The following is a 19,958-nucleotide window of genomic DNA, read 5'->3' on the forward strand; positions in this document are numbered from 1 at the left end:
GGGCTGGAGAACTGGAATAGGCAAGAGTGGAAGCAGGAACAAACAGGGCTGGAACAAGCAAGGCTGGAAGCGGGAACTAACCAGGAAGTGAGGTCATCTGTCAGTGCCGTATCTAAGGCTATAAAAGGGAAGTGCAGCATGGCATGCTGCAAGACTCTAGCGATTCCTGAACCAGGTGAGGGATGTGACATCAGGAACTTTCCAAATCTTTTTTAAACCCAGATACACAAACCTTTTTTACCACATCCTCTGTCAACAAGTTCCAGAGCTTAACTATTCGTTCAGTGAAAAAAATATTTCCTCCTATTTGTTTTAAAAGTGTTTCCATGTAATTTAATTGAGTGTCCCCTAGCCTTTGTACTTTTTGAAAAAGTAAAAAATACATTTCTGCACTGATCAAAGCACTTGGAGGGCTACTCCATAACTGGATGCCTACAATAAAGCAACTGGAGGGCATGTTGCAGGAGCCTGTTCTTTAAAGGACGGGGGGGGGGGGGGGGGGGGGGGGGGGGGGCTACTTTCCTTTATAAAATACTAGTGTTACCGGTAGATATGTACTTAACATTTATGCGTGAGAACTTACGCTAGCACCTAAGTGCAATAGATAGTCATATAACTTACATTATTCTGTAACTTACATGTGTAATTGTGAGCCCCACCCAAGCTGTACCCTTGTGTATGCCACCCTTGCAAATACGGGCCATGTAAGTTAAGCAGGTAATCACAGAATAGTTCTTAGGTGGCATGCTTATATATATATATTTACATAAGTATATACATACACATATATATGCTAGCATTCTAAACATTTATGTGCATAACACATGCATAAATGTTAACATCTAGTTTATAAAATTTGCCCTATTGATGCTATCAATTTCCGTGCCTTTCTCTTCTAGGCATTTAACACAGGCTTCCACATCAGTTCAATTTGGTGTCTCAATCAGGACAATCCAAAGAAACCAAAAAGTAGGAGAAAGTCCACAGACTTCCAAATAAACAAGTAGATCCATAGGAGACCAATGTTTGAAGTTTATTCAAAATAATATACAGTAAATTCAGCAGTAGACTTGACATAATGCTGTGTATCAGCAATTAAATGCCTGCATCAGGAAACTTTTTGTCTATAAATACACATGAAAATACACAAAAAACACTAAAATTAATACTACTAATAAAAAAGGTGCATATAGTGTCGAGTCTTTTCTCAGAATAAAAAGACTGTACTTATCTCAATCCTGAAGGCCCAGCTGTGCTTTTTCTTGCTATTGGAGAGGGCTTTGACAGCAACTTCAGTAGCTGGAACATGAGGATAGTGCCGGTCTGTGTCCCACAAATGACAAGATGAATTCGGATAGACTGGAGTGGGCTTCAACGGCAACTCCAGTAGTTGGAACGTTAAGGACGGTGCAGGGCAGATTTCTATGGTCTATGTCCCAGAATTGCCAAAGAAAGACCATGATCAAAAAGAGTTTCACACCCTTCCTGCAAAAACTATACTGGCTACAAGGACCTTACAGGGCTAAATTTAAAACTCTGTTTCATGTTCAAGGTCCTCAGACAAAATGGGCCACAGTACTTAAAGAATAAGTTAGCTCTTTACACACATCTCTAAAGTCCTGTCAAGGAGCATCACTATCTGTACCCTCATCAAAAGAAATTGTACTGTGTGATACCCGCCAGCAAGCCTTCTCAGGAGTAGCCCCCACGCTCTGGAATTTACTCAAGTCTAACTCAAGACTACCTCTACTTCAGGAACCAGGTGAAAACCTGACTCTTCTCCCAAGCCTTTAATACATAGGGTGACTAACTATACACTTATTCTGCACCTGGTCTAGCTTGGTACATACACTGTAACTTAGACCAGTTCCTTATATCTTGCTTAACTGTACAAAGCGCGTGCCTTGAGTTTAGCCAATCATCTATTTATCCCAACTGACTCTGTACCATGCACCTTGTCCTCATCTATTTATCTGCACTTGGTTCCTCGGTTACACGGTAAGCTGTATTGTAGAAAAGCATTAGCATCATATATATTTTATTTGAATGTTCTAATGCATGCTTATTAGGTATATCATCAGTATTATGCTGACATATTATGTCTCTGGTATTTGAATTTCAGTGCTGTTAAATGTGTATATTTTTGATACTGTTTCATGGTAGTGTTATCATTAGGTTTCAATTTGCTGTTTTAAAGTTTACCTCATTTATTGTATTTATGTTTATATTTGGTTACTAGCTGTACATAGCCACGCGTTGCTGTGGCTCAGTCTGGTTAAATGGAAAAGAAAGAAAAGAGGAAGCGCACATTTCTAATATGTTTAATTTCACAATGCTTGTGGGTATACAATATTTTTTGTTGTTCCATTGTGTGTGCAGAGATAGAGATTGTCTGGTTTGCCGACTGTAGAACATGCAACATATAATTGTCCATGTGAGAAGCAATCCGTGTGTAGATGTAAACGGGTGAATTCTAAAGATTGGCCCTGAGCTTTGTTGATGGTGATTGCAAACGCCAATCAAATTGGGAATTGCAATCTGTTAAATTGAAATGGCATATCTGTTGGAATCATAGGAATGCGAGGAATGAGGACATGTTCACCTTTGAAAGGTCCTGTCAAGATTGTTGCTTGTACGGCATTGCTCATTAATGTTTTTACTGCAAGCCGTGTGCGGCTGCAAAGCTTTGGCTGGTTGATATTTCGTAACATGATAATTGGCACGCCGATTTTCAATTGCAGTACGTGCGGTGGCATGCCTGGCAGATCGAGTGAATTGAAAAAGTCTGTTGGATAATTAAGCGCTTCATCTGCTTCCAGAACAGTGTTGACAGACTTGTATGTGAGTGGCTCGCTTTGAATGTTAGACTGAATAATATTGTTCAGTTCGTAGACGTCTTTGTTCTTGGCTGCAAGAATAGCTTGTTCACTCAGCGAATCGTGATTCTTATAATTGGTTTGAATATTGGGAAATACTTTTTCAACCAATTGTTCTTTTGAGGTCACTAAATTGCAGAAGTTATGAGGCAATGAAATTTGTCCTCAGGTCAGATCAACCGGCACCTTTCCGTTCCCAATTTTCAGCAATTGATGTGAAAATATCTGAGCTGATTGATCGTTTTGCAGCTGGACACGCATATTTGTAGTTAAGTTTAATGTCTTTACGTGTTGCCACAAAGTAGAGTATTTTAGGCAAGCATTTATTTCGTCCGCTGGTGTCGATCGAGGAACTACAGGTAATGTTTGCCTGAAATCTCCTGCAAGCAATATTAATGTGTTCCCAAATGGTCTGATGTTTTCATGCAAATCTTGCAATGATCGATCAAGAGCCTCGAGCGATGTTTTTCGCTGTGCTGTTTCCTCGGCACGTATTTCAGCCATTCTTTGTCTGTTTCGCTCATTCGCTGATGCCCGTTCTTCCTCAGTTTGATTTGCAATTGTAGGTATATAAAAACATGCGCGTATTCGAATGCAGTGTTGTGTCGAAATTTCAAAGCAATCGGTGGAGAACGTTTGGAGATTTAAGCCACTCTCAGCCTGTCGCGTTGGGCTGTTGAGAACGAAGCAGATCTGAAGCTGCAGAACGTGATCGCCATGCTCGCAACCATGCATTGTCAAGTCTGGCTGCACGTCGCTCTGCTGCTTCCTCGGCATGTATTTGAGCCTTTCTTTTTGTGTTTCGCTCGTTCGCTGATGGCCATTCTTCCTCAGTTTGATTTGCAATTACTCGTCGCACTGCTTCCGCTCCGCGAGTACGACAGCTATGACATCTATATAATAGTAGGTATATAAAAACATGCGCGTAATTTCAAAGCAATCGGTGAAGAACTTTCGGAGATTTAAGCCACTCTCAGCCTGTCGCGTTGATTCTGTTGAGAACGAAGCAGATCTGAAGCTGCAGAACGTGATCACCGTGCTCGCAACCGTGCATTGTCAAGTCTGGCTGTACGTCGCTCTGCTGCTTCCTCGGCACGTATTTGAGCCATTCTTTGTCTGTTTTGCTCGTTCGGTGATGGCCGTTGTTCCTCAGTTTGATATGCAATTACTCGTCACACTGCTTCCGCTCTGCGAGTACGACAGCTGTGACATCTATATAATAGTAGATATATAAAAACATGCGCGTATTCGAAGGCAACATTGTGTCCAAATTTGAAAGCAATCGGTGAAGAACTTTCAGAGATTTAAGATTTTGAACAAACAAACATTTACATTTTTATTTATATAGATTTTTACTATTGTTATGCTGTTAACAAAATTGTTGACAATTTATTTTAAACTGTACCTTCTGTACAGTGCCTTGGGTGAATCTCTTCATAAAGGCGGTTAATAAATCCCAATAAATAAGTAAATATCATATTCATTATTGTTTTAAACATAAATTGATAATGAACGTGACTGTTGGGTAGACTGGATAGACTGTTCAGACCTTTATCTGCTGTCATTTACTATGTTACTGTGTTGATGCACACCAAAATATGCAGAGCTGCATCTGAAAAGACGACAAATTATCCATAAAATTCCTACTTGGCAGAAAAGCCTGAAGCCATGTGTGGGCCCTACCATTGATTCCCAAACTACTCGTTCCCTCCAAAAAGAGAATAAATACACAGTTTTTATCATTGCATTATCCCTGGTCAAGTTGGTACTCCATCACAGTGGCGTACCCAAGGGTAGGCCTGGATCCATCCAGTTTGGACTCAAGCCTTCCCAAAATTCTGGTACCCTTATGGCTGGTGGGGATCCCCAAGCCCTGTCAGCTGAAGATGTCCTCTGGTGGCCAGAACAAGTGATTTTCCTACATGCTAAAGCCAGTGGCGCTTTCCACCCATTGCTACCGTACCACCATCCTCCTGCATGCATGCTCGGTTTTCACGAGTGTGTACAGGAGGTGGCAGCAATGGCTAGAAAGCGCTGCTGGCTGTAGCAAGTAGGGAATTCAACTGTTCTGGCTACTGGAGACATTTTCAGCTGGCGGGGCTTGGGGATCCCTGCCAGCTCAGGTATTAATTTTATTCATTGGGGCTACTGGTGCAGGGCAGGGGCGGAGTAATGTTTGCCCACCCAGTATGGGCTCAGGTCCACCCAAAATACTATCGGGCTCATTTTCGAAAAAGAAGGGCGCCCATCTTTCGACTCAAATCGGGAGTCAGCATAATCGAAAACTGATTTTGGGCACCCTCAACTGCTTTCCGTCGCGGGGATGACCAGAGTTCATGGAGGCGTGTCGGAAGCATAGCAAAGGCGGGACTGGGGCGTGCTTAACACATGGGCGTCCTCGGCCGATAATGGAAAAAAGAAGGGCATCCCTGACGAACACTTGGCCGACTTTACTTGGTCCTTTTTTTTTTTTACGACCAAGCCACAAAAATGTGCCCTAAATAACCAGATGACCACCGGAGGGAATTGGGGATGACCTCCCCCTACTCCCCCAGTGGTCACTAACCCCCTCCCACTCTAATTTTTTTTTTAAATATTTTTTTCCAGCCTCAAATATCATACCCAGCTCCATGACAGCACTATGTAGGTCCCTGGAGCAGTTTTAGTGGGTACTGCATTGCACTTCAGGCAGGTGGACCCCCCCCCCCCCACCTGTTAAACTTGTGGTGGTAATTGTGAGCCCTCCAAAACCCATTAGAAATCCACTGTACTCACATCTAGGTGCCCTCCTTCATCCCTAAGGGCTGTGGTAGTGGTGTACAGTTGTGGGGAGTGGGTTTTGAGGGGGGGGTTGGGGGGCTCAGCACACAAGGTAAGGAAGCTATGCACCTGGGAGCTTTTTCTGAAGTCCACTGCAGTTCCCCCTAGGGTGCCCGGTTGGTGTCCTGGCATGTTAGGGGGACCAGTGCACTACGAATGCTGGCTCCTCCCACGACCAAAGGGCTTGGATTTGGTCGTTTCTGAGATGGGCATCCTCGGGTTCCATTATCGCCGAAAATCAGGGACGACCATCTCTAGGGACGACCATCTCTAAGGTCGACCTAAATGTTGAGATTTGGGCGTCCCTGACCGTATTATCGAAACGAAAGATGGCTGCCCATCTTGTTTCGATAATACGGGTTTCCCCGCCCCTTCGCGGGGACGTCCTGCAAGGACGCCCTCAGGAAAACTTGGGCACCCTGTTCGATTATGCCCCGCCACGTGTAGCTATGCCACTGCTCCATCATGGATTGCACCTCTAAATAATAATTTGAGCTTTAGATTAGGCAGGAAATGAAGTGGGAGAAAAAAAGGTGGGTACTGTCCTTTTTCTTTTCTTAATTCTAATCTTACCAGATCATCCTCCCCTTTTCTTCTACTGCTTTAGCCTTTCTTTCACCCTCTGCCTTGAGTTAGCTTCTCTTATTCCCACTTGCACAACTGATTTGCTAAATTTGAACTACTGAGTACTTACAGATCTCATACTGTTCTCATGATGCAGGTTTATTATAAGAATAGTCTACACACTGTTGATGCTTCACATCTCACACTTAATAAATGGAATCATGTGGCAAAGCAATGCAGATTGAGAGAGGATAGGGAGGAACAATGCACTTCAATGGTGACAGAAGCAAGAAGTGCCATGTGGAGTAGTGGTTTCTATCACCTTACTTGGGTCTCTGGAATTACCGTATTTTTCGGACTATAAGACGCACCGGACCATAAGACGCACCTAGGTTTTAGAGGAGGGAAATAGGAAAAAAAATTTTCCTTTTTCTTTCCTCTAAAACCTAGGTGCTCCGATGCGTCTTGACCGAATCCCTCCCTCCGAGTTCGGGATTGCCCTCCCCCCGGCCCTGTCACCACTTCTCCGTACTCACGTCACGCGATCTTCCCTGGTGGTCTAGTGACGTCGGGGCAGGAAAGAGCCCCCTCTTTCCTGCCCAGCGCACTGCTCTCCATCCTACTGTATGCAGCCTGACGGTCTCGGCGAGATTCAAAATGGCCGCCGAGAATTGAAGTCTCGGCGGCCATTTTGAATCTCGCCGAGACCGTCAGGCTGCATACAGGAGGATGGAGAGCAGCGCGCTGGGCAGGAAAGAGGGAGCTCTTTCCTGCTCCGACATCACTAGACCACCAGGGAAGATCGCGTGACGTGAGTACGGAGAAGTGGTGACAGGGCTGGGGGGAGGGCGATCCCGAACTCGGAGGGCGGGCGGCCAGCCAGCCAGCCAAATCTACCTTCGGACTATAAGACGCACCCCCCCATTTTCCTCCCAAATTTTGGGGGAAAAAAGTGCGTCTTATAGTCCAAAAAATACGGTAGGTCTTTATGATGTAGGTACTAATAACCATTCCTTTCCATATTTGCTTATACCTATCAGCAAGTCATTGAGAAAGGAAATGAATAACTGAAATCTTTAAATTGTGATGCAAATTTTTAAATATAAATTCCTTACCTTCACTTATATAAATAACTAGCCGTTAAGCCCGTAAAAATGGGCGAGTATTGCAGCCCCGTCCACCGATCCTCCCCCCCCCCCCCCATATACAGCAACCCTCCTCTTTCCCTTGGCCTCCCCCCCCCCCCTCATGTCTAGCAACCCTCCTCTGTGCCCTGCACTCCCCCCATGTTCAGCTACCGTCATCGAGGCGCTGTCAGGTCAGTGCAGGGGGGCGGGAGTGGCGGCGGGGTTGTTTCGCGCGATGTTCCTTTCCAGGTGGCAGCGGCGGCGTCTGACAATTCGACTCCGTTTCCCTCTCTGTTCGCCCTCTGACGTCATGACGTCTTGACACGAGGGCGGGACAGAGAGGGAAGTCTGTACTGCGCATTTGCAAGTGAGTACGGTCACTTGCCGTTTATATGTTTGATATACGTACTATATTTTTGCACATATAAGCTTCACCCTAGTAAAAGCTGTGGATTTTCTGCTTTCATGTAAATGTGCCTCTGCATAAGTCATACTTATAGCCATACCTTTGTAACAGCTTCCCCTTTGTGCACACTTGTTATTGTATGTTGAATGCTCGACCATAGGTTTTAACGTTTGCGGTACAGATGGCCGCAAATTGTAAGTTTGAAATGCAGATAGTAGGCAACCAACATGTCCGGACAAAACTGAAAGTGGAAGCACACATATTTAGGTGCAGAAGAACAGGTGCTGATGTGTGCTGACACTTCTGTTTTTGTCTGGGCATATGCAAAAGAGCCACCCTTACCTCAAAACCTGTGTGCACGTCAGGGGCGTATCTGGAATCCGGCGGTAGGGGGGGCCAGAGCCAGAGAGGGGGGGCACATTTTTGCCTCCCTCTCCCCCCCCGCCGCCACCGCCTCTCTCCACCCCCTCCCCGCCGTCAACCCTCCCCCGCTGCTTACTTTTGCTGGCGGGGGGCCCCAACCCCCGCCAGCCGAGGTCCGACCCGCAATCTCCGTTTTTCATCTTCCTCCGTGGCCATGCTTCCAGGAAGTAACGCTGCAGTGCTGATTCGTTGAATCCAGTTCGTCGAACTGCAGCGTTACTTCCTGGAAGCATGGCCATGGAGGAAGACGAAAAACGGAGATTGCGGGTCGGACCTCGGCTGGCGGGGGTTGGGGCCCCCCGCCAGCAAAAGTAAGCAGCGGGGGAGGGTTGACGGCGGGGAGGGGGGCCAGGGCGAAATCTGCGGGGGCCCAGGCCCCTGTGGCCCCACGCAGATACGCCCCTGGTGCACGTGTGCCAGGCGTGTTCCTCCCCACTTACAGTTTAATAGCGCGATTTAACCACATGTAAAACTTGCATATGATTTTTGTGTTGCTGTTGCATTGATAAACTTCACATTGCTTGGTTCATTGCACATTTATGTAAACAGAAATGTTTATTAGACACAACACCTTTGGTCAAAATGTAAAAATGGCTTATATGCATGAAAATACACTGGATATCTAGATATCTCTCTATTTATATGCAGGAACTAGTGTCAAAAGGTAACATGCCATTTTATTTCTTCAGGCAAATTGCTGTGCTTCTTGACTGTGTTAATGCTGGAAAGATGTTCAGTGGAAGGCTTCCAGATGCTAGAAGAAACTCTCAGTTTTTTTAAATTATTTCCTACGAGGCCATTTGAACGGGCTAGATTACAGCTTTTTAAAGGCCTCCAAAAGTAAGCAATATCTTTTCAAATGGGCAGGGCTGAGGGAGCTTTCTGATTCAGGGGGTCTTTTACTAAGCCATGGTAGCATTTTTAGCTCGTGGCAGAAATCACCTGGTGGTAAACGCCAAGGCGCCCAGCTGATTTCTCCCATGAGCTAAAAACACCACCGTGGCTTAGTAAAAGACCCCCTCAGTGCGTTTGTTATATGTTCAGTGCAGCAAAATACTCCGAACAGGTCTGTCTACATGGTGGTGTACTTTTTATCTATATATATATAAAACTCACCCTCAACGTTCTATTTGCACTGACGTCACTGAAGCCAGGTTCGTAAGTTCGAAGCTCTGAAGCCACACAAAATCACAGTCTGTGGGCCCCGCCCTCGCATCAAACGTTATGACGTTGAGGGCGGAGCACATTCTCAGCTCCAACGTTGTACTGCACTGTAGCTCTGCTCCGCCCTCGCGTCAAAATGCGATGACGTCGAGGGCGGAGCACACGTTACTTCGGCAGGTCAGTGGGGTGGGGGGGCCTTCGGCGGAGGCTGCAGGGGGGCCGGTGACACACGGAGACACAAAGGGATGGAGGGGGAGCCTTGCTAGCGCCCGTTTCATTGCGATTTGAAACGGGCCTTCCTTACTAGTATTCTTATGTTTGTTTGTTTTTTTTTATTGTGTTAGTTTTTTTTTTTGTTCTAAGTATGATATTATGTTCATGGAGATGAACTGTTTGAAATGCTAAAATGTATGCTTCACTTAAGGTATTAAGAATATGAAAAATAAAACCAACAATTACATTTCATTGGTTACCAATTGAATAGAGAGGATAGTTTTAAAATTTTGGTCCTGGTTTTTAAGGTTAAATCGAGTTTGGGAGTCACAAAATGTTATTGATCTTTTCGTACCATAAGCTCCATTGCGTAAATTGCCTTCAACAGGTAGGGTTTGTTGCTGGTGCCATCTTTCGATGAGTGAGTCTGCATCCCAGTAGGAAGAAAGCTTTTCCAGTAGTGGTGACAGATCAATAGAATAGATTACCAGATATTATTAGGTTTTTACAAACTGATGAAAGCTTGATTAGAACAGTAAGCGTTTGGTATGTGCTAGGGGTGTTTCTCATTTGAGAATTTTGTCTGGAGCTTGTTTGGGAGCATTGCATTTCTAAGGGGTTATGATCTGTGTTATATATTATATGGATTCTGGGAGGGAGGGGGGGATAGAGTCTCTGAAGAAGGTAATTAAAATTTTTCTGTTACAATGTTTTTATTGAATCGTTTAATTTTGCTTGTTCTAAGTCACCCTGGCCAGTTGATAAATGTGAATAAATAAATCAAAGACTTCAAGTTGAAGTATTTGCAACAATTTCTTTTGGATTGTGTGAAAAATGCTGAAACTCTCTCTTGCCATGAGAGATGAGAGCACAGAAGCATAGTCAGGTTGTGACGAGGTGTTCGCGTGTAATGCGTAGGTGCGACAGACCACCTGAAATGTAGGCGTCGTCACTGTCCGAAGTCCATTTGGGAGAGCAGTCGCTCCCATGGTGCCTCACCTAGCTACACCTCTGTGAGAGCAACATCTTTTTGTTGCATCTACAGATTTGTAATGCGAATTGGCATTTTAGATAGGACATTCAAATTGGAAATCAGACATCTAGGGCCTGATATTCAGCCAGCGTCAATCAGTGTTGTGCTGACCGCCGCTGGCATTAAACCCGGAAATTAAATGCTAGGGCATGTCTGAGCACCGGCATTGACTTTCCAGATTTCTGGAGCCAGCTAACACATACAAGCTCATTTTCAAAGCACTTAGCCTCCCAAAGTTCCATAGAAACCTATGGAACTTAGCCTCCCAAAGTGCTTTGAAAATATGCCTGATAGCCAGTTAAGTGCGCTATTCAGCACTTAACCGACAATGGCTTACTGCATAAAGATAGGACCACATAAAAGTCAGTCCTATCTGTGTGGTTAACCTGGCTGGTTAAGTGCTGAATATTGGCACTTAACCAGCCAATTGCCGACTCCGTCCCCAGAACCACCCCCAAAATAGCTGGTTTTCAGTTTGGCGCTAACCTGTTATTTTCAGCAGCGCTAACCAGTTAAGTGCTGCTGAAAATTTAGTGGTTAACCCTGAACAGGCAATTTATCCAGCCAGGAGCTGTTTCTGACTGGTTAAATCACTTGAATATCGACCCCCCTAGTATTTTAGAACGGGATCTGCCAACATAGAACCTGTTCTAAAATGCATGGTGAAATGGATGTCAGTGAGCAGCTATATGTAGCAGGAATGTAAACTTTTAAGAAGAAAAAAAAACAGGCAGGTAGACATTTTTTTTCATAGCACATTCATTCATCTTTGGCGGCAGCAGAGGAGGACAGTTGCCCCCCCCCCCCCCCCAGGAATATTGCTAAGAGACCTACACATTCTGGATAGATCCCAGGGGGTGAGGGGAGGAGGGGAGGATTCTCTTGGGGGGTCACGGTCATTGTATCTGGGGCAGCCTTTCTGTTTGGGGGGGGGAATTGTGACCTATGGGGGGGGGGGGGGTGGAAAGGGATCAGGACACATGAGGGGGTGTTGGAAGGGTGTTTAGACCTGGTGGTAGGGTTGGGAGGAAGATTTGGGCCTCTTTGTTTGGGGGGGGATCAAGGAGGGGATCAGAAGTCTTGGAACAGGTCTTGGAACAGCAGGGGGTTGTAGGAGGGAACATACATGTGTTGGGGGGGCCTCCAAGGGCTTAATTCTGTATATTCTGTTTGGAGTGGGTGCTGTACTTACCACGTTCTGTACATCGAAGGCACTCCCTATATTTACTGCATAGGCTTTGGACTTACCCTGTGTTATATTTTTTTGCAGTTAACACAGGATATGTGCAAACACCTGCTCCTCTTTCTCTGAAGGTCCCCCTGGATTATCCTGCCATCTAACCTTTTCTACATGGACATTCCTTCTCCTTCTGCAATGGGGAATGAATGTTCATTTTTTTTCCAGTCTGCCCAAGTTCAACCCAAAACATTCCCAGACTATGCCCCCTTGTCAGATTCACATTCTTCAGTTTTGGATGTTTATAGCCTGGCTTTGTAAAATTGGGATTTGAACGTCCATGCAATATGGGCGTCTAAGTGCCAATTTGTAAATGTCTAAAACATTAACAGTGCTTCTAAAATAAGTACCATAGTAAAATGAAAACATGGGATTAAGATATAATTTGCCATTTCTGTCTACTGGAATAGTGTTTTTAAAGCGGAATATGTTTGTTTAGTTTCTTTCTTTTTCCCTTCCATGGTAGTGCCCCTAGTGCTTGCCTTCCCAGTCTAGAAGATTTTGCACATTTTAGGAGCCTTGACTTTGTGTTATAATCCATATAATTTATTTCTAGATTTTTCACTGGATTCTATTCCAAGGCTAAAATTTGTTTTCAAGCCTGTTTAAACATCAGATGCAGTTTATATGGCACATCTCATATCCTAGTTGGAGAAGTTCAAGAATACTTGGCAGACTTGCTAAGTCACCAAAAGAATGCTAAAGGGTAAGCACTGTTTGTTTGAATTTATCTTTGCTGAGGCACTGCATTTTCTTAAGATACTAGGAATAAATGCCCGTTTCTGAGGGCAATGAAACGGGCGCTAGCAAGGGGCCCCCTCCCTCCGAGCTACTTGCCTTGTTCGGTGTTGGCGTCGCTGTGTGTGGGTAGGGTTTTTTTTTTTTGTTTGCTGCGCCTCCATGGCCGTGCCTGTGGCGTTTCGGTTTCGGGCCTCGAGTGTTATAGCTCCGCCCTCGACGTCATGACGTTTTGACGCGAGGACGGTGCAGACACTCCAGGGCACACCGGATATCTCGGGCGCCTCAACTTCCGTGGAGGCTTCAGAAAGTTGGGGTTGCCTTTTATATATATAGATTTGCAGAGAAGTAGTTCTTATATGACCATGAGGCATATTTTCAAAGCACTTAGCCTTCCAAAGTTCCATAGGTTTCTATGGAACTTTGGAAGGCTAAGTGCTTTGAAAATATGCCTCAATGTCTGAGAAATTGTGGGTTGTTTTTCATCCTGAGATTAGTGGATCAGCAATAAAACGAAGTTGTGAGTTTTGGTTGGAAGTGGAGTATTATGAGACCAGAGGTTCACTCACCAATTTTTGGTATTTGATAGTGGCACACTTTGGGAATTTACTGCACATTTATCTTCATATTTAGTGTGCATTTGGAGATAATTCTATAACTGAGCAGTTAGTAGATACCTATTCTATAAAGGAATGAAAGTGCTTATTTTCCTTTATGGAATACTATCGTAACAGCAAAACTATATGGCTATGGGTAGATAAGCGCTTAGGCAGAATTTTGGCACTTACACAGACAGGTTTGTGCAGACACGCACATGTGTATACCATTATGCTAATTATTTATATGCATAATTGGCATGTCACTGTTAGCATGTACTTTATAGAATTACCCTCTTACACCCAGATTCTATATAAGGCATGGTGAGTAGTGTGCATTAAATTGGGCATACGCCTAATTTATACATGCACCTTAATTGTGTAACGAGTCAATCAGTGATAATTGACCAATAAGAACCAATTATCATCACTAATTGGCAGTAATTGGAATTTACTCCTGCTTCTTTTTAAGTGTACTCTAAAAGAGGCACACGTAAATCCCAACGTGCGTAGCTGAAAAGGGAGTGTAGGCATGTCAGGGGCATTACTCAAATTTACATGCATTGTTATAGAATTCAGGGGAACGTGCCTACATTTAGGTGTGGGTATTTACACCAGGTTTTCAGTAGCGTAAGTGGCCACACCTAAATTTAGGCGCATTCCCCACCCCTAGACGCGATTTATAGAATAGCGCTAAGCACTGGACATGTCTAGACTTTAGACGCCATTTACAGAATATGGCCCTTAGTACATAGGCCCTCTTATTCTCTCTGTTCCAGTGAAAAATAAATGCTACAGTATTGTGCTGATGCTAAGCAGGATTGCCCACAATGCAAACAAGAAACATGTTCCTTCAGCGCATCACTCTTGCCCCTGTTTGTCTTGGGTAGTTGTGATGACAAACAATAAACAATGAGCGAAGATGGGAGCCACTCATGCTCTTTGTCTAATATGACATTGGTGCTATTTACACTGTGACATCACAAGCATGGAGAAACATGGATTTTTGAACTCAGAGACTCTGGCCCACTTGAGAGTGTTTCTGATATTGTACAAAAATTGGGTCTCAAATTTATAGTTCCTTGTTTTAACATTCAACCATCTATTCATTTTTCTCTGTTTTCACCAGATTTTTGTTGCACAATATTAGTTTTAAGTAATATACCCAGCACAAATACCAAAGCTGAATTCAAAATCTTCGCCCAAGTCTTATCATCTGGATAGGCCATGTGGAGGGGCATAATCGAACGCGAACGCCCATCTCCATGGGCGCCTATGTCTGAAAACGGGTATGTGAAGAGGCGGGACAGACCGTATTATCGAAAAAGATGGGCGTCCATCTTTCGTTTCGAAAATACGGTTTGGACGGACCAAATGCCATGGATTTGGTCTCTTCTGAGATGGGCGGTTTTTTTTTTTTTTTTTTTTTTTGCGATAATGGAAACTAAAAACGCCCAGCTCAGAAACGTCCCAATCCAAGCCATTTGGTCGTAGGAGGGACAAATGTACAACACTACCATAGCTCTTAGGGGTGAAGAGGGCAACTACATGTGGGTACAGTGGGTTTTAGAGGCCTCCCATTTACCACCACAAGTGTTACGGGTGGGGGGAATGGGCCTGAGTCTGCCTGCCTGAAGTGCACTGCAGTACCCACTAAAAGTGCTCCAGGGACAGGACTTTTTGCTGGTGTATAACCTTGGCACAGCAGTTGACACCTGAAGACTAATCTCGCTGAAAACGTCCTTTATTTGAATAAGCACCTTTACTCACAGTTAACTGCAGATCAGAGGTTGTACCCCACTGGCAACAAGTCTCGCTGGTACTGAGATTAGCAGTAGGTTTGAGCTGGCAGAATGGTGTACAATGCCCTCTTTCAGCAACATTCAAAGTAAGAACGAAGTGCTGTAACATGGCTAACATATGAAAGGGATCTAAAAGTGTCTTACACAAATGGCCACTACCTCATGGACTACCGGAAACAAAACAGGGCACACTCTGACCCAGTAAGCAGAGGGAAATGCACCATGGGAGTAGAGCCTACCAACTACCAACATCGTGAGCATTTAACACAAGTTAGTGGAATCACGGAGCCCAATACCCTACACCCACCACAATGCATTGCTGATGTGACTCTGCAGTGCCCTTAACAGAAAAGGTGTCACACTCACCCGAGACCCACATCAGAACCATGGAAAGGCTGTCAGAGGATAGAACACATTCTGCTGTCATGGAGGTGGGTATGGCATTTGAGGCTGGCATACACGCTGGGAAAAAAGTTTGTAAAGTGGGTTTTTGTTGGTGGGATGGGGTTAGTGACCACTGGGGGAGTCAGGGGAGGTCATCCCCGATTCCCTCCGGTGGTCATCTGGTCAGTTGGGGCACTTTTTTGGGACTTGGACCTGAAAAAAAAAAGGGTCCAAATATAGCTGACCAAATTCTTGTCAAAAACGCCCTTCTTGTTTCCTCGGCCGATAACCACACCCCAGTCCCGGCTTTGCCACGCCTCCGCCACACCCCAGTGATCTTTGTTTGTCTCCGTGACGGACTGCAGTTGAGGACGCCAAAAATCGGGTTTCGATTATACCGATTTGGGTGCCCACGGGAAAAGGACGCCAATCTCCCGATTTGGGTCGAAATATGGGCGTGTTTCTCTTTTGAAAATAAGCTGGATGGTCTCTCTCTGCCATTATTTTGTCTATATTAATAGCAGGGCCTTCATTTCAATCTCAAATTCATTGTCATAAACTGTTGCTCTTAAACCCTTTTTCCTTTCTTATTTTTCTGGCTATTTAGCCATTTCCAGATTTTTAAAATTGTTTTTGCATTTCAGACCTCTTTACTAACTTTTTGCCTTGTTCTTCCTTTGTGGCCACAGCATTAAAATTGTATATATTTTCAGAATCCATAGAAGACGAGCAATTGAGAATTATAAAGAAGTGGTAAAGATAAAAGAAGGCATGGAACTCTTGACCACATCTCTCCAAGTCAGGAAGCAGCTTAGACTAAGTCTGAGTAATACTCTCTATAAACTAGGTACTACTAATTGCATCTGTATTATAAAACATTAATATCAGAGGAAATCGTCTGTTGACTTATTTGTTAATTTCTAGTAGTAATATTAAGATATTGATTATGATCTATTCCATTGCATTTTACTCCTGCTGGCTTTCCATATAAAACTTTCAGTTTAAATAAAGGCTAGGTACATACATGTACAAATATAAGACACTTGTTAAGTTTATTAACAGACTTGATTTATTAAAAGTTGCATTATTTCTTGTGAGAATAATTTTATAGCATCATAAATACAATTTACTGATAATAGCTGAATACCCGTCATTGAGCTGCCTCCCAGATGCCATAATTTCACTGTGGCGACACTGTGATGAAGACATGCTTCAGGAAACAACACACACAATTTATTGTTCAGGAGACTATTGTGGGGAGCAAGTGATTATTAGGGAATTAGTTATGAAAGTGCTGAAAAAGAAGTAGATCCTTGGTGTAGCATATGGAGGCTTTAGCATATGAAACACGAATTAAAGGCGGGCAGCAATTAAAAATTATAATTGCGATCAATCATGTGCTTAAAATTTTTAATTGCACAATTAATCGCGCTTAATCATGGCATGCATTTTGGGCAATAAAAAATAAAGTTTCAAACAACAAAAATTGTCTATCCAATAAAAACACATAAAAATATATAGCAGTGACATCATAAACATTGAAAACATATGTAAAATGAACATTAAAGTTACAAATTAAACCAAGAAATCATATACAAATTGTGAAACAGAGCTTCAAATCATTGAGTTAATCAAATCAATCATACCAGAGCCCCAACGTCAAACCCATTCCTCATTCCCTGGGAAGCATATGGGGTACTAAATTGAGGGACCCTTTTACAAAGGCACGTTAGGCGCTACAAGCGTGCTGCACACACCCAAATGAGACTACCACCAGGCTACTGTGCCCCCTGGTGGTAATTTCAGATGTGGCATGTGCCCATAACACCTGGATGATTTATTTCCTCCCACGAGCGCCATTTCCGGCGGTAATCAGCAGTTGGCGTGCCCCGACTGGTTACTGCGTATGTAGTGCATGGGCCCTTAAATGCAAGATCAATGGGTGGCGTTAAGGGCTTAGGCTGGTTTTAGATGTGTGCTGGTTTCAGTTTTACTGCATGCCCTTTTTCCATCCCATTAAAAAAAAAGCCCTTTTTTGCAGATGTGGTAAAAACTGGCCCAGTGTGTGCTCAAAACACGTGCCTACACTGCCGCAGGCTACCTTTTGCTGTGGTTAGTAAAAGGGCCCCTGATTAAAGCTCCTCCAACTAACCAACGGAACACACCCTGAAATAATAGCAGCCATACCATATGAGTGATCCAATCATTCTAGAGTTTTTAGGGCTGCACCATCTGTCTGTTTACACCTAAGTTAAAGACCTGGCTGTTTCCCAGAAAAGAGCAGATTATTCCATTGAGAAACCTCTCACTCATCACTCCCCACCTATCCCTCCCCAGTTTCTATCCCCCTCCCCCCTCATTTATCTTACAGCTGGGTTCAGGCTCCGGATTTTTTTTCCAGCTTCCTCAGCACAGTCTCAAAGTCCTTGTCTTCGCTTGCATGGCTGGGCTGTGCAGATGCTTGAGCCAAGGCATGCAGGAAGTCAGGGAAGTTTCGTGAGAAGCTATTATAGTGTAATGTTTACTGTTAGGATTGTTTACTGTTACATCCTAGATGTCTTATTAATCTAGTATCTTGGTTGTGACCCGCTAGTAACTATGTTTTTGGTATGAGTGGGCTATAAGTAAGCTAAGTGTTTGAGGCGTGTGTGGATGGGGGTCAGACAGAGCTCATGGGGATGGGACAGAGATGGGGACAGAACTCGCAGGGATGGGACGGGGATAGAACTCGTGGGGACGGGGACAAAGTTTGTCCCCATGTCATTCTGTAGTACTGAGATATCACAGGTTGGAAAAAACCCAACCTTTATCTTGATAACGAAACCCCCCTCCCCCCCAAACTGGTTAAATGTTGGCCAGACAACAAGGTTTCCAAACAACTTGTTTGTGGATCCAAAAATTCAAAATGAAAGATTTGCCTGGGTAAGTCTCTAAGTTATCTGGACAAATCTGAATATCGGCCTCAGTTTTTCAGGGAACGAATAAGGTACTTTGTCCTTAGGCAGTTCTCATGCTTTCCTTTTGAGAGTTGCTGCAAAGCCTGTGGGTTAAAATATCCAACAACTCTGCAAGTACTTGTGGGGAACTAAAATATTAAGTTGAAACTATATTTTTGTTCTAAAATGCTTCTTTGTTTTAAAAATTCCAATAGGAGAACTACTGCATAGTCAGCCTGGTTTTCATGTTAAACGAGAAGTAGCTGAAATTCTGAGGAGATCACTAGATTACAGAATTTGTTGTCTTGGTTTTGATCACCCTCTAACTTTTGATGCGCGATGGTAAGTTTATTTTATACACAATTAAGCCATACCATATAATGATATGAAAGTACATTGACTCTAACTTTTAATTTTCAGTTTGCTCAAAAAGATAGAGACAGAAAACTATGATGTAGTATCATGGATTGGTTCCACAGTAAGAGAGGCAGATATTTGGAGGCAAGAAAGATTGAAATGGAGCAATAAACCTCAGAACTGTATCACTGCAAGATCTTCAGTTATTGACAGAGCTATGGGATTCCAAAGGACTAAAAGCACAGAACTATTTAATCCTTCAAATTCAGAAAACGTATCGAATAATTTACCAGGAAAAAGATATAAAACTCCAGATCAACAGGTTTCTACGCAAGATTACATTTTACAGCAGAATCATGTCAGAACTGCAGTGTCCAGTCGCCAAGACAACAAGAGTTTATCAGAACAAACAAGCATTAAGTCCCCAGAAAGTGCACTGAGTAAGTTTTCATGGTCCCCCCACAAAAGGGCTACTTCAGTGATGAACCATTCTCAGAGCAGTGCTGTTTGTCAACCTATCACTACATGTCAAACTTCCCTCATAGGCCCTCATAGTACAGTTGAATCCTTGGTTACTTTAGGCAGACCAGAAATGGGCTCAGGTAGCCACAGAGTCTTACACAGATCAGCCTGGTATCATGTTCCAGGTAGGTATCCAACTCCTCGGGCACCTCTGCCACCCAAAAGATATCAAATTCGGAGAGAGGTTTCTAAGAAAAGAGGGTGGTTAAATAATAGTTTAGGAGATTGCGTGGATTGAAAACTGTAAATAAAAACATTACATCAATCACTGTTTTATATAAACTGTCTTAATGGTTCAATAATGTAGTCTAATTTTGTTTATTTTAAACCAAATAGGCTGAGAGATTCTTTCCCATTATTCTGTACATTACTTCCCTAATTCTATATACGGCGCTAAAAATTGCATGTGTACATTTGGGCATGTGCCCAATTTAATTATATAATTTTCCATTTAGTACCAATAATTGGGTGCTAACAATCAATTATTGGCACTGGGCTTGATGGTCCTTTGGTCTGACCCAGTATGGTAACACTTATGTACTTAAACTGGATTGCCAGCATTTATCATTCGAAGCCCAGGTCTCAAAGGTGAGCATCTTCTATACTCTATGGAAATTTAAAAGGATGTGTCCTTTCTTCCCAAACTCTACACTCCGTACTATCACCCAATCTCTAGTACTATCCACATTTGATTATTATAATGCCATATATGTGGATATTAAAATCTCACTCCTTAAAAAAATTACAAACAGCACAAAAT

The 19,958-nt window shown here is 43.5% G+C and overlaps 1 protein-coding gene across 1 annotated transcript in view; it reads left to right on the forward strand.

The window, feature by feature from the left end:
* LOC115477859 (putative tetratricopeptide repeat protein 41) overlaps positions 1-19,627 on the forward strand; it is a 72,795-nt gene extending 53,168 nt beyond the window's left edge. The window contains exons 12-16 of the mRNA XM_030214970.1: positions 8,906-9,056; positions 12,420-12,569; positions 16,097-16,230; positions 18,535-18,661; positions 18,740-19,627. Coding sequence (XP_030070830.1) covers positions 8,906-9,056; positions 12,420-12,569; positions 16,097-16,230; positions 18,535-18,661; positions 18,740-19,436 — 1,259 coding nt within the window. The 3' untranslated portion in view covers positions 19,437-19,627. The remainder of the gene's footprint in view (positions 1-8,905; positions 9,057-12,419; positions 12,570-16,096; positions 16,231-18,534; positions 18,662-18,739) is intronic.
* Positions 19,628-19,958: the final 331 nt, after the last annotated feature.

The sequence above is a fragment of the Microcaecilia unicolor genome, chromosome 9, assembly GCF_901765095.1.
Source record: "Microcaecilia unicolor chromosome 9, aMicUni1.1, whole genome shotgun sequence".
In the NCBI taxonomy this organism is placed as follows: domain Eukaryota; kingdom Metazoa; phylum Chordata; class Amphibia; order Gymnophiona; family Siphonopidae; genus Microcaecilia; species Microcaecilia unicolor.